At 52.9% G+C, this 13,123-nt stretch overlaps 6 protein-coding genes across 6 annotated transcripts; 4 read left to right on the plus strand and 2 right to left on the minus strand.

Annotated features, from left to right (window-relative positions):
- Nucleotides 1-425: 425 nt before the first annotated feature.
- On the plus strand, nt 426-1,311 carry BU26DRAFT_511272 (uncharacterized protein; the record flags this gene model as incomplete). Its single annotated transcript, XM_033827283.1, has 3 exons — nt 426-518; nt 570-1,050; nt 1,142-1,311. 3 exons carry the CDS (start codon nt 426-428, stop codon nt 1,309-1,311), a joined length of 744 nt encoding a protein of 247 aa, XP_033676901.1.
- Nucleotides 1,312-1,790: 479 nt separating this feature from the next.
- Nucleotides 1,791-2,727, plus strand: BU26DRAFT_571630 (uncharacterized protein; the record flags this gene model as incomplete). Its single annotated transcript, XM_033834161.1, has 3 exons — nt 1,791-1,974; nt 2,011-2,354; nt 2,425-2,727. 3 exons carry the CDS (start codon nt 1,791-1,793, stop codon nt 2,725-2,727), a joined length of 831 nt encoding a protein of 276 aa, XP_033676902.1.
- A 3,329-nt stretch (nt 2,728-6,056) lies between these two features.
- Nucleotides 6,057-6,848, minus strand: BU26DRAFT_511274 (uncharacterized protein; the record flags this gene model as incomplete). The annotated part of the gene is made up of 3 exons (XM_033827284.1): nt 6,057-6,351; nt 6,590-6,726; nt 6,813-6,848. The coding sequence occupies 3 exons, from the start codon at nt 6,846-6,848 to the stop codon at nt 6,057-6,059; spliced, it is 468 nt and encodes a 155-aa protein (XP_033676903.1).
- A 1,665-nt stretch (nt 6,849-8,513) lies between these two features.
- Nucleotides 8,514-10,207, minus strand: BU26DRAFT_556016 (uncharacterized protein). Its single transcript, XM_033832354.1, has 2 exons — nt 9,653-10,207; nt 8,514-9,593 (listed from the first exon to the last, which is right to left on the minus strand). Exons 1-2 carry the CDS (start codon nt 10,143-10,145, stop codon nt 8,596-8,598), a joined length of 1,491 nt encoding a protein of 496 aa, XP_033676904.1. The 5' UTR covers nt 10,146-10,207; the 3' UTR covers nt 8,514-8,595.
- A 1,256-nt stretch (nt 10,208-11,463) lies between these two features.
- Nucleotides 11,464-12,331, plus strand: BU26DRAFT_172198 (uncharacterized protein). The gene has a single exon (XM_033820288.1). The coding sequence runs from the start codon at nt 11,589-11,591 to the stop codon at nt 12,237-12,239; it is 651 nt and encodes a 216-aa protein (XP_033676905.1). The 5' UTR covers nt 11,464-11,588; the 3' UTR covers nt 12,240-12,331.
- On the plus strand, nt 12,276-12,964 carry BU26DRAFT_585519 (uncharacterized protein; the record flags this gene model as incomplete). The annotated part of the gene is made up of 1 exon (XM_033834639.1): nt 12,276-12,964. The coding sequence occupies one exon, from the start codon at nt 12,276-12,278 to the stop codon at nt 12,894-12,896; it is 621 nt and encodes a 206-aa protein (XP_033676906.1). The 3' UTR covers nt 12,897-12,964.
- Nucleotides 12,965-13,123: the final 159 nt, after the last annotated feature.

Raw genomic sequence — 13,123 nt, forward strand, 5'->3', positions numbered from 1 at the left:
CTGTCCACAACTCTAATTGCCTATATTAAGTTGACTAACCCGATCAGGAGACCCAAGTCTATTGGATCGCACATCTCCACTTAGGCTGGCCTCAACCCTCCAGCACCTCTCGCAATCAACACCTCTCCGCTCCGGCCGCCTCTCCCATCCAAGTAATTTACTCGTGGACCGCTTGCATCGCGATCTCAAGCGATGTTCCAAGGGCAAAGAGAAGCAAAAGCGAGTGTCGCCCATGACAACTAGGAAGAGCAGAGGAAGGGAAGCGGTTGGCACAGATTAGGAACATCGAGAGCGTGGAGAAGTGCCGCGCCTGAGGGTCAAGTGGCCTTTAAATTTGGCTTTAATAATGAGACATGGTAGAGGGCTGGACCCTACATCCCCGATTCAGAGATTAAATGCCAGGCTCCCTTGAACCCGCGGCCATCATGATGTGGAGTTCTCTACCCACCCTAAGCAAGGAGAATGGGTTCGAGCCTTTTAAACTAGATAGTGGTGGTACAGATACACAAGGCAACGATGTGAGAGCTTCTATTTGCACTGCTCTACTAACACTTTCACCATTATTACAGCCTCAGAATATTAATCGCTATGTAGGGCAACCTCTTCGCCTTACACGTATCCAAGGCGAGCAACCAGGAAGTCCTAGTATGGGTGTCCTCTATCCTGATCTCTCAGCACGCGAACTATTCGGAACTGGTAATAAAGATTTCGTTAACGGGGTAACCTCAAGCATTGAGGGTATCTTCCTACGCCAGCAGCCCCCATCAGCTTGGGATGCCCAGGCACGGCCGCTAGAGACGCCGAAACAAGACCAAGACGGGCATCGCGATACTCATGATGACTTTGGGTTGAGAAGAGAGGGGCGCACACGGGACCGCCGAACGGGGCGCTATGAAAGGAATCCCTCTCATTCCCTTTCTCCAGAGCCGAACTGCAGTCAGAAAGGTGCAAGCAGTCGACAGAATCGCGATATTCCGGGCTGCGATAGTTATCGCTACGACGAATGGAGCCGCGGTCAAAGTCGAGACCAAGATGGACGCAGAAGTAAAGGTAGATCTGCCGAAAAGCCATCTTTAAGCCCTCCCGTGCATTTACGATCTCGGAAAAACAACAACCACAGAGAATACGATCGCGGTTCCAGGCGAAGAGACCGAAGCAGACCCTCACGGCACCGGTCGCGATCCCCCACATGCTCGCCACGCCCCTCCCGCTCACGGCCCCACCCTCGCCGGCCAAGCCCGCGTCCCGATATCGCTCATGGCATTGGTACTCTCAGGCACGAAAGCACGCGGAACATTCAGGAGCTTTTAGACCATGTATCAATTGAACTGCTGTTGCTGAGCACGTCGCCAAAAAGGTTGATGCATGGACAAGAAGGGTGGTAGAGAGCACGGAAAAACTGCAACAGGATAGTATACTCAATGCAGGATTGCTAAGCCGAGACTTGGGGGAGGTATCCAGCGGCGTCGATGGCCTGGGATGGAGTATTCGAGATCTGCACTCGTACGTTGGCGAGGTTGTGGACACCGCCATTGATCAGCGAGCAGAGGCGTTGGTGAAATTCACGAAGAATAAGCTGGAACACCTAAAGGACAAGCTGGAGGAGCGAAGTTCGAAGAGGCAGCAGCATCAGGAGGAGGAGCCCAGGAGGGCTAGATCAACAAATGCAGGCGTTGTCGAGGCTTTGAGGGAAGAACACCAGGACCTGAGGGCGGAGATGGATGGAACTTTAAATACACTTTAGCGCACCACCACGATGGGAGGGCACATAGGATGACTTTGACGGCGCCATGGCATGCCTCGAGCGGGGCATGAAGCGGCAGTACTCTCAGCTTCATGATGATGTCAACGAACAGATTACCGAGGCCGATACTGAACGAGTGAGGAGCGAGACTACGCTGCAGCGACATGTCGATGAGCACATACAGCGCCTGGAAACCCAGCAACGTGCCTCGGATGCCCGGGTGCAGAGTGGTATGTCCACTCTTGAAGTGCACTAGGCGGTCGCAGAGGCGCGCTTGAGGAACCAGCTTACGGCGGAAAGGTCACGGCTTAACACCGAGCGGCAGCAAGCCGAAACGCGCATTGATGAGCGGCTCAACGAGCTGGAAACTTCGTTCGAGCGTATGACTTCTCGCGAGCGCGAACGCTTTCGACAATGGAGAGATGCGCATGAGGAAGTTCTCTACGATGAACGGCGCAAGTATCCACCAAGGGTGCACAACGATCAGTACCAGAGGGACATGGCGGGTCTGCTGGAGCACGAAGTTGGTGGACCACAGGCCCCAGTCATGCAGCGCCATAAGGCGTCTGACAGCGGAGGCTTGGGTTTTTCGGATTCATTTGGTGGAGAGGTGGCGAGCGAGGGAAGGGGATACCAAGTGTCAGTTCAATACTCTCGAAGAATGCTCGACGGCCTCGCAGAACGAGGGGATATGCGACAAGAAGGCACTAGCAGACAACAAAGGAGTGCCAGACAATACCAAACATGCCACGGTTGAAGACGCCGAAGGTGACAGCAATCCTGAATCCCACGGTGCCGCCAGCCGACTAGCTGGTACTAGCACCGCCACCACCACTACCACTACCATGGCTAACCTTGTTCATACGCCTATCCTCCGCTCCCCTCTGCTCAATTCCACAAGGAGGCTCCTCTCCGAAACTCACTGCTACTCCGTCACCACTTCACTGCGAAGTAATTCTTTTTCAAACATGGAGAACAGATAATAGGATGGATCATAGTCTCGACATCTACCAGCTGTTCCTAAAAGTCCGACCAAGAGTTTCGTAAGAATGGCGTTAGAGGAGTATAGTGGGTGGTAGCTGAAGGAGTCCTCGAGGGGCCCATGATTTTCCCGACCAGTTTGAGAGAGGGGCGGGCGGTAGTGGTAGATTTCGCGCCTGGTAAACTCTCGTTCAACGTTGACAATAGGAAGGTGAGTTCTTACGCGGCCTACGGTTGCTTACGGCTCGTCTACCTTGCTCACCGTTCTGCGGAATCTCAGGACTAAATGTTGGGATGTGCGCTGCGAGGCTCGCTCGGTGGTTCGGTTCCGCGCTGCTTACCCTGCTGTAGGTTCCGACGCTGGGCCCAAGTCCACTGCATGGGTAAAACGGCTTTCACATGATGTATGTGTCCCCATCTGAGGAGGAGAAAAGGAAAGTACACCTTTCGGCAACCTACGGCGATGTGGAATCGTCCCGGCAAACATGTCGTCGACGCGAAATGGTGCGATTGTAGTAACCAGATCGTAGCTACGTGATGCAGTAAGAATGAGTAAACTTCTGGGAGTTAGAATGCCCATTGACGGTCTGCCAATAGACCCCGGGACTTGTATTCCTCATGGAAACTAGAGGAACCGGGGAGGGTGGAGCCGGAGACCTGTTATATGCGGCGAAGGGGCGCGGCGTACAGTCTAGAGAGTGCCAGAGGTATGACATATCCGAATCTACCCAGTAGTCCCTAGGGAGGTCCTCACCAAAACGTGGAGGAAGCATACAGTCACTAGGACTATGTGTGAATCTATGGGATCAGCATTAGCCGAAGTACGTACCATCGTTGTGATGCGAGGTCGCTTCAGCTACGACCAGAGAATCTGCGCAAGAGTGGGTTCAGAAAAGTGATGGCTCTTGGTGTGGCTGCGCATAAGGATGACAACGCCCGACGAAAGCGGCTAAATAAAGATCGACGAAGGGGTGCAAGAGATCCAGTAAAATGTACGGCAAGGGGGGGGATACCACGAGAGAGCCACCAGAGGGAAGAAGAGGGAAAAGCAACAAGCCGTGGAGTTAATTCGAATAAGGAGCTGGAAGCAGATATTCCCTTTCACGGCAAAGATTCAATGGACGATGTGAACGCAAAAGAAATAGACAAGCGAAGGAAGGCTCCCCACCTTTGGATAACTTCTGTTGTTATCCTCTGGAAGCCAACCACTCTTTGCGGCTGTGCCGAATCCTCAAGTAACCTCCGTTCTTCTAAGATTCAGCTTATCGCATCTAAACGAAGAACCACACACTACATCAGTTCTTTGGCTTGGGCCAGCGTTGCAATTGTATGCCAGGAGGCTGCGGACGTAAGCCAAAGACTGTGTCTAAGTTAAGAATCGCTCCGTGTTTGGGTGGTGGGCGGTAAGAAGCGAAGCTTTGGTCCTGCATCGGATTGGCTTCTTTAGTCCAGAGGATAAAACGCACAACCCATTGGTGATTTCGAATCGAGATCACGCCCTCTAGAGGCCCTTCTCTTACTTAGAGTAGGATCTGCACTACGAAGGCATTCCTGAGCATGCAGAAAGGCTGCTGCGGGTCCGTTTCGTGCCTCAACGGCGAGAGATCGGGGAGTTCCGAATGCGGGAGCTCTTTCAAACATTCATAATATCCACGGATGGAATTCGCGATCAATATCTCGATAGAACAGGAGTGAGAGTTGTTCTTCCGGGACAACTTCACGGTTCAATTTCAGAATTTGGAAGCTCCTGGATCGAACAGTGAAGCGTTGACTAGGACCCTCAGGTTGAGAAAAGTGATTATACGCTACGAAGCGTGAGAAAGCCATCTAGTGCGGCCTCCAGGAGTCTGCGCGCTCGAAGTGGGCAAGAAGTATAGCTGAAGCTGTAGCCGGCGCAGAGAGATTGAGGGCGAAGCAGTGGGCGACTATCGTAATAATACACTTCCTCCGGCGTTCACACGCGACTCGTCGCTCGCTTTGAGTAGATTTAACAACAAATTCAGCGTACGCCGACCTCGAGTCAACCCATTTAGCAATTGCGACGATATCACTCGTTACACAGAGTACGCGCATCGGCGGCTGCTGCTGCGGGTCTGGAGGCCCCAGCATGAGGCGGATCGTGATGGCAATCGCGGCGCAAAGCGGAAGGTCTCGACCCGAGGTGGAGGGTGGCTGCGCAGTGGAACTCCAAGGTCCTGACATGGGATATGCTGGTCCTCTGTGAGTGATCCGTTACAGGTATCGTGCCTCACATGTGGCTGAATTCGTTAAGAATGGAGGAATACTCTGCTAGAGTTGCGATTCCTTGATTCCGAGGGTGTGCGCTTCCATTCACCACTGAAACGGAGGGAGATTGACAAGACGTAGTCTCCTGAATGCCGCGGCCGCACTCTACCCATCATCGCGATGGAAGACGAAGGTGTTTGAGACTCGTATTCCTCCTCTCGCCATGGCAGGGCTATCGAATCGATGGGCGAATTGCGGAAGGCGTCGAGATGCCAATCCTGCCTTTCTACCGCTGATCTGTCTTGTGTGAAGTAGTGCGAGAATGGCATATAGCTTGACTGACGATTCCTTCAAAGTATCTCGTCCATAAGTCTGCAGGTCTGAAGCCTGGTCCATGATTAACTCCCTCGTCCTCCTTCAGCCTCGCGAAGCAAGCCTTTACAAGGCAGCTTACTCGCGAACTTCCCTGTACTCTTCTGTTTCTCCAGGAGCTCGGCTCGGTTGCAAAACGGTGCCTCGACGAGACCGCAGTTGTTAAAGGAGATATCCGGACATCGTGCGCTGCTCGGGCTTGCGCTTCTTCCATGCTTTTGTTCCTCTGGCCCAGTAAGAGGATGGTTCGGACGTGGCCTTGCGCCAGAGGAATGGTGGTGGTGAACTCAGACCAAGTCTCGATTCTTCGCGGTAGCCCGCATAGCTTCTGCTCCAGCCATGAACGACCGAATTGGCCCTGACTCTGTACCTTTTGGTGGGGTATAGCTGTGGCGTAAGGGGCTGAATAGACCCAGAACACAGAGAAAGAGGAGGGATAAGCCAAACATCATGACACTCTCCGTTGTCCGCGTCATTCGCCATTAGTATTTTATTGCCGAACATCTATGGCTTCTACCACGTTCGGCCTATCCACGCTGGGTGACCAAGTTGGACTGGCTTTTCGTGTGAGGTGGCTGTCGCTGATGGCGTTCGGACGCTCCTGAGCCAGCGTCTTGTTAATGCTGTCCCTTACGAACGCGCGCTCTTGTCTTCTTCAGGGCTTGATATATACCAGAACTGCTACGGATTCTCCGAAAGCCCAGAACGAGGAGATGATGGCGTGTGGATGATACTAGCAGTCATCAATTGCTATAATTGGCTTGCTCTTCGGTCCAAATGTGTTCGTGATGGCTCTATACGCCCCTCCTCTTCCCGCCTCTTCACGCGTGAGTCTGAGAAAGCGGATTGAACCAATGGTGCGCCTGCCGTTCTTGCAATGGCTTCCGACGCTTTTTGCGAATCTGATCGGATTGACTAACATTAAGCGGGAGAGAACGACGAGGAAGAGCACGTAGTGATGAGAGGTATGGCGGTCTGTGGTAGATATGACGTGAGCAACAGGAGGGGTTTTTGCTTTGCTCCCAACGCTGCGCTGAGTTAGTCTCGAATCTTTCGAAGTACACCACCATGCGACTGCGGGTCCTGTCAGACTTCCGCTACTAATCGCTCTCTCCCTCGAAGATATAGCGGGACCTCGCGACGCACCTCAGTAACTTCGAGGAAACAGTTCCTACCAGGAGATTTCTCACATAATACGTTGGCACCACCGTATATTGTCCTTGGGGAGTCTCTAGAAGAGGCAGAGCGGACAGATATTAAGTTTACCAAGCTGTCGAAGCGCGCCGTAGGCCCTCCGACTTTTTTGAAGCGGTTTCCAGGAAAGGAAGCGCACCAGTTGCAACGATGGAGGCGCCGGGGAGCTGTAGTGGAGTCTCGATAATGGTGACGCGATGATGGAAGTACTACAGAGCAATCGAGGTGGTAGCTAGCATCAAAAATGTGCCCAATCCAGGTCAGCTAGCAGATCCTCGATCATCGATTTGTGTACCGTCTTTGTGCCGGCTTCCATCAGAGTCGAGATCATGTTGTATTTATTTGGTTGTTAAACTTCGCCTGGGTACTGTTGTTCGAAACAAGCCTTTCTAAAGTCTTCAACTTTCAATTTCAAGCCCATAGAATTGCTAGGATCGATGCAATCGAGAAGAATCTGCTGACATCGTTACACCTTCTTGTAACGGACGTGTACTCGTCGCCATTAAGAGGGGAGTTGCTCGTATTGTAGAGAAAATCCATAATGGCCACGCGTCTGCGCCTATAATGAGTTTCCCATTCTCCAGAAGCAAGGTATAAGAACGGTGGTAGAATGAGACAACGTCGGTGTGTTAGTAACTTGCGACGAGGCTCGACGGCGGCTACGATTGTATTGGATGAATTGCAGAGTATTGAGACATGAGTTGATTGATTGAGAATACGAGAAATATGGCTATATATATATACATGACCAGGTCACGTGAAGTAGTAACCATATCCGGCAACAGATTGCTATCAGTAACCAGACAGAAGGTGGGGAATGTGAAGACCTGCGATGAGGGAGCCCGAAATCCTAAGAGCAAGCCTTCTTGAGCTGCCCGACAAACGAGGAGAGTTTCAGAGAAGTCCAAGCAAAGGCAGGAGGGAACCATCAGACACCACATCTCGAGTTTGGTGAGTTGAGCCAAAGCAAGACAGCTTGCAAATAGCGAACGCTTCACCAGCAAGATGACCATGAGAAAGAAGCAGTGGATCCTATCCATGGTGGAGAATCCGTCAAAATCCAAAAGCTGGAAGCCGAAAGCAGCAGAGGTCATCCAGTCTCCCAAAGGGAAGAATTACATGCGGAGCATGGGCGCTCATGAAGGAGAGTTGCTGCGGAAGAAGGTTAGGAGGAGGAGTGAAGAAATGTGACGACTCTAGGGAGAAAAGGAATTCTATGCCAGAATACTAGGGGTGGATCTAAGTCCGGAGAACAGACCACAGCAAGTATACCAACTCACCAGTCTCCACTCTCATGTATTTCTTTCTTGTATTCCGCAGCATCGCATTGTATTGATATCTCCTCTACTCGAAAACTGCCTATCTCGTAATCTTCTCTTCTCGTGTGTTCTCTCCGACTGCGATCCTGCGCTGCCACCGCCGCTGTCGCTCGTAACGGATACGAACGAGGCGAAGAAGACGGGGTCGGGGCGGCGGCTGCAGGTTTGCGAAGCGTGCGAGTCGAGCGGAGGGCAGGTTGGGGATTGCGACGGCGATTATGGTAGAAATTTATGGGATCTCGTCGCGATGACAGGCGTTTGGTGCGCGATGCGGTTGTGGGTTCGGAGGTCAACCCGCGCGGGTCTTGCGCGACTTTGTATGGCCATCGCATATGCTGCCGAGCGATCATGGCGCATGCAGGTAGAAAAGCAGCGCTGGGGTTGCATCAGCTGCAAGGCACCTCTGTACCGCTCAAGGTCGCCACTTGCCCATCGAACGCGGCATGCTCACAAACCGATGCTTGATCCCTTGCCCGGGACCTGTGAGCCTTTCGCGCAGGCACAAGACCTCGAGCCATGCTACCCAAGATACCTTGATGCACTGGCTTATCTCACATCCCAACATCAAGGACCCTCCCTGTCTGGCTTGTCTCCTCAGCGCTGTAGATGCTCCTTCACCTCACAAGCTGTCAGAGTCACTGTCCATTCGCGAACCAGCGCGTTCTATTATTTGTATACCCAATCACAAGCCTAACGCCTACCTAAAGCTTCTAATAAATGCAGACCAATTTAGAGCCCCTCAAACTTAGCACACTTCTATCAATGCATGCCTGGCAGCCAGCCCAACCACTTCATCCGCTCACGCTCCCGTGCTACCGCCTCCTCAAATTTCCTATCAATCTCAGCCATTCTCTCTTGATACTTGGCCTCTTCTCGAAACTCCTGGGCGTACAATTCCTCCTCCCTTTTCTCCTCCCTGAGTCTCTCCTTCTCCTCCCATTCCTTCCCTAGACAACCACCTGGCTCCATATCATCGGCAAAATCTATGAAACTGAACCACTCCTGAGTGACGAGCGCCTTCTTCATAGCGCACGAGTAGTTGAATGGCCAGAGGAACCTGTATTTGGAGGAAACAAAGCGGAGGAGGGTGCTGAATGGATCAGTCAAGAGGGTTGGCCTTGGGTGGAAGAGCGGCGAAATGTTCTCCCATTTGTAGAACGAGTGAGTGTGGTATGTGCCCAACGGTGGCAAGTTCTTCTTGAGGAAGAATTGGTAGGTTTGCAGGAGCAGTGGGAGTGTACAAGGACAGTACTGAGAGACGCTGACATCGCTGGAAACGGTTGCTGCGGTCTGGTCGCTTGGTGCTATACCCGCCTTCTGGTCCAGCTTGATCCTTCGTTGCTCCATGGAGTGTGCGACGGCCCTTTCCCACGTGCATCTACAGTCCTCCGGCCTCTTGTACAGTTCCAATGTCTTCACCTTCACCTCGGTCTGCCACCAAGTCGTATTCACCAAGTCCTCATACCCGTCTGTATACCGCGGGAATACGCCACGGCCCGCCGTCAGCTTCTCATAGCTATCGTTGATGAGGAGCTGAATCTCCTTCCATTGCGCATCTGACAGATGGCGGAAACTGTTTCGCTTGTCCATGTGCCAGCAGCGCAGCGCCTTGCGGTACGCCTTTTCAATGAGGGTTCGCGGCGGGAGGAGCGGGTGGGTGCCATTGCCTCCAGCATACAGCGGAGGTGGGAGGGAGAGGACGGACTGGTATGTCGGGTAGAAGCGCCAGTTTGGGGGACAGGCTGATGGAAATTTTTCTAGAAATGAGGAAGGAGGTCAGCGAGCTCTAGTGATGAAGAGGAGGACCCGCACATACCAGCCTGGATATGCGACTCAGCCAATCCTTGACTCCAATCCTGCCCCAGCACAGTGTAGGCCAGTCCCACCCCAACCACCATGACCAGCATTGCCATCACCCTAGTGAAAGCCATGAGGAAATTGATCCAAGGCTTCATAATACCCATGAACTTGGATGCAATTCCTGGCAGGGCGGTAGTACGAGACTTGCGGTGGTGGAGCAGGTGGTGCTCTTCGGTCTTGCTGCCTTCATTCCGTTTAATCGGCTTCCTCCTCTTCGTGAGGGTGGATGCGAAAGGATCTGGCGAAATTGCACGGGCTTTGCGGCATGGATTTGGGCGGTCTTCGTCGGTTTCCATCCTGCTTTCGTTGGTGGAGTCATCATCATCGATCGCATTCTCTTTGGCAGGCTCTCCAAAGGGTCTGTATGGATATTCTTCCCCATCATCTTGAACTGAGGCCAGGTGTCCTTCTCTCACGCGATGCGCGGAGAGTTCCTGAGCGCGGGACATGCTGGTAGAAGGGTACGGAATGTAGAGAGTCAACAACGGAGGGATAAAGATTTCGACCAGAGATCAGCTCAGTCTGCAGAAGGCAGAAGAAGATTTGTATTTCCAGCGGCGAAAATACGTCGTCGTTTTTTTGCAGCTAACAAAGAAATTCCTGGAGGGGCATCCGAAGCAGCCACGTGCACGTGTATTCGCGCACAGCCATGGCAAACAAAGAAATATCCATGTGCATTCCACACCAATATCCGGCACTCTCGCTTACAGGTCACGTGTCTCAAGCTGAAGCCGCAAACAAAGAAGCATCATGATGGGCACCATAACGTCATCCCAGGAAGTAAACACCAGGATTCGGCGCCTTCGTGCGAGCTCAGTAGACTCAGCGGCGACTCCTCTTGCGTCATTGAGCTTTCCGGGGCAGTATTCGATAGCAAGTGCGCCATTTGTAATGACTTTCGAGATGAGCAATTCTGCGGAATCTATCTATTAGTCAACGAACACATCCCTGGCTTGAGACCTCGCAGTGAGAATGGTAACATCAGGCTTCTGATCACCGGCATTCCTAAGTATCGGCATGGCGAGAATGTTTCATTCAATCCATTTCAGCATGTCTGCTACGAAAGAGACCACGTTTTACATCCGAGATCTGAGGAGAAGCCGCTAGAGAGGAACATGACATGGCTCGGCGGGTGGCTGATCGTCGAGAACGCCGCGGCTTGAGTGAGGTGGAGGATGAGCAAATAGCCCACCATCTACAGAGCCCGTTGCTGAGGAAGAAGCGACATGGAGCGCATGTTAAACTCACACTGGTGTGACGAGGGCTCGGTGCCCTTCACCAGGGCGCCATCATGTGGCTCTGGATCTGTGGTAGAAAGGGTTTGGTGGATGGTTGTCCAGAATCAAAGATGTCGACCCTTCGTAAAACGAATCGTAAGTGTGGCCTACTAGCCAGTGATTCTTGGCGTCAATGCTGGAGAGCCCGACGACGACGATGGTGGCAAGAACAACACCATGCGCTCTTCTGTTGGAGCCTGGGTAGGTCCCAATTCGGGAGTTCCACGAAATGGGAATGGTTCCAGGATCGTACAGGACAGCAAGTGGGAAAGCAGGGCCAGAACTGAGCAGAAATGGGTGACGACGTGTGACCCAAGCCTTACCCATCCACGAGCTAGTTGAGAGGATGTCACTTCCCTGCTGCATTTGCTGACACGACGTTCGAGGGCAATGTTGAGCTGGCTGTGAGTCCCACCGATTTGTCCGGCTGCTGGAAGGGCATATCCCTCGCTTTGGTTCACTTGAATCAATCTTAATCGGCGCGCTTTGACCGCTCGCCGGCGGTGTGTATGGTGCTGGAAGCAAGCGCCGCCGAACGAACCAAGGGAGGGTGACGCAGAACCCGATTGCGAGCTATGGTATCCTCGATCCTCGGTGTTACCAACGGAGCGTGCCATGGCAGATGTCTTCTTCGAAGGGGAGAGGAACTCATCGGCTCCGTCTTCACGACAGTCTGCGGCTCCGACACTTCAGCATGATCCATCCCTGGTTTCTCGTCATTTCCTGCACCAGGCTGCGATGTATCGACGAAAGGGGCGGCAGTGGCGGGAGGAGCCGTGCCTAGTGCGGGCTCACCGGCGTACTTGCAATCCTTGTCAGGCCTTCGCCAGTTGCACTTCTTCCTGCTATGCCGACATGACAGGCATGGCCATGGTCTGCCGTTACGCGATAGCTTCGACGGAAGATCGAGTGAGAGCGCTGCCCGTACATTTGTCTGCTGCGCACGTTGAAGCTCATCGTCGAAGTGTTTTTGGCTGTGCTAGATGTGGTAGGAGAACAGCATGGCTGGTACGAAGAGCAACCTTGGAAAGAGGTAACCTTGGAACCTCATTGGTGCTAATCCCCAGGACCGACGGGGCCAGCCACGAAACCGACGGAGCGCAACTCGGCGACCCTCTTTCGCTCAAAGCATCCCACATCTCATTCCCGCTGTTCGTACATTGTACACTCCCCACGCCTCGGCTCTTCCTTACACGATGGAACATCTATACCTCCAGGGATATACGAACGGACAAGACCCGCATTACGAACAGACCTACGACATAGCAACTGGATTCGAATACTTCTCGCCGAAAGAAAGTAATGGAGTTTTCAACACAGGAATGGGCAACCGCGAACGAAGCAGTGAGGGAAGTCCATGCAATTTCGCGTCGAGTCGAGAAGGAAGAGCATGAACGGACCATGGCCGACCTGGGGCGTAAGCACAAGACCGAGATAGAGCGTCTGAGGCATGAGCACGAGGCCAGAATCGCAGAACTTAGGTCGGAGTACGAGCACAAGGAAGCAGTCCTACTGGATCGAGTCATGGAGGATCTGGACACGGTGTCGGCGTCGAGCAAGATGCAGATGGCGCGGTATGCGGAAGAGGCGGCGAAACTCAGGACCGAGGTGACAGAGCTGAAGGCACAGAACCAGCAGCTGACTACCCTGCTCAAGGATTGGAGCTCAGAACGTGCGGCGCAAGCGGCGGAGCAGGCCGTGGAGAGTCTTCTAGGTTATGTGAAGCGGCTTCAGAGGTTCATCAATGCTTTGAGCGGTGCCAGAGCATCTACAGCAGAACTCTTACTCTCGAAGCTGGGGGAGATCCAGGAGGGCATCAATGCGAAGGTTACTGTGGAGAATGCAAGCACGCATTTTAATCGCCTCTCGGAGGAGATTCGGAAGCTGCAGTCCGGCGTTGCTGGAATGACGCTGCCTGGCTAGCGAGCTGCAGGCTGGGATTGACTGCTTGACCGTAATAGTGGAGCCGGTATTTGGAAAGGGTCAGTTGCCAATAATTGGCTGAAAAAGGAGGACAGGAAGAAAAAGAAGAAGGAGAGCAAGACCGAGGTGTCAGAAGACACGAAAACTTAGAGGCAGAGCATGGCCTGAGGTTGACTCCTTTCCATTCATATATATTGAAAGTCTTATCGGAAATAGCAGTGCAGATC

The sequence above is a fragment of the Trematosphaeria pertusa genome (assembly GCF_010094035.1).
Source record: "Trematosphaeria pertusa strain CBS 122368 unplaced genomic scaffold BU26scaffold_22, whole genome shotgun sequence".
NCBI lineage: Eukaryota > Fungi > Ascomycota > Dothideomycetes > Pleosporales > Trematosphaeriaceae > Trematosphaeria > Trematosphaeria pertusa.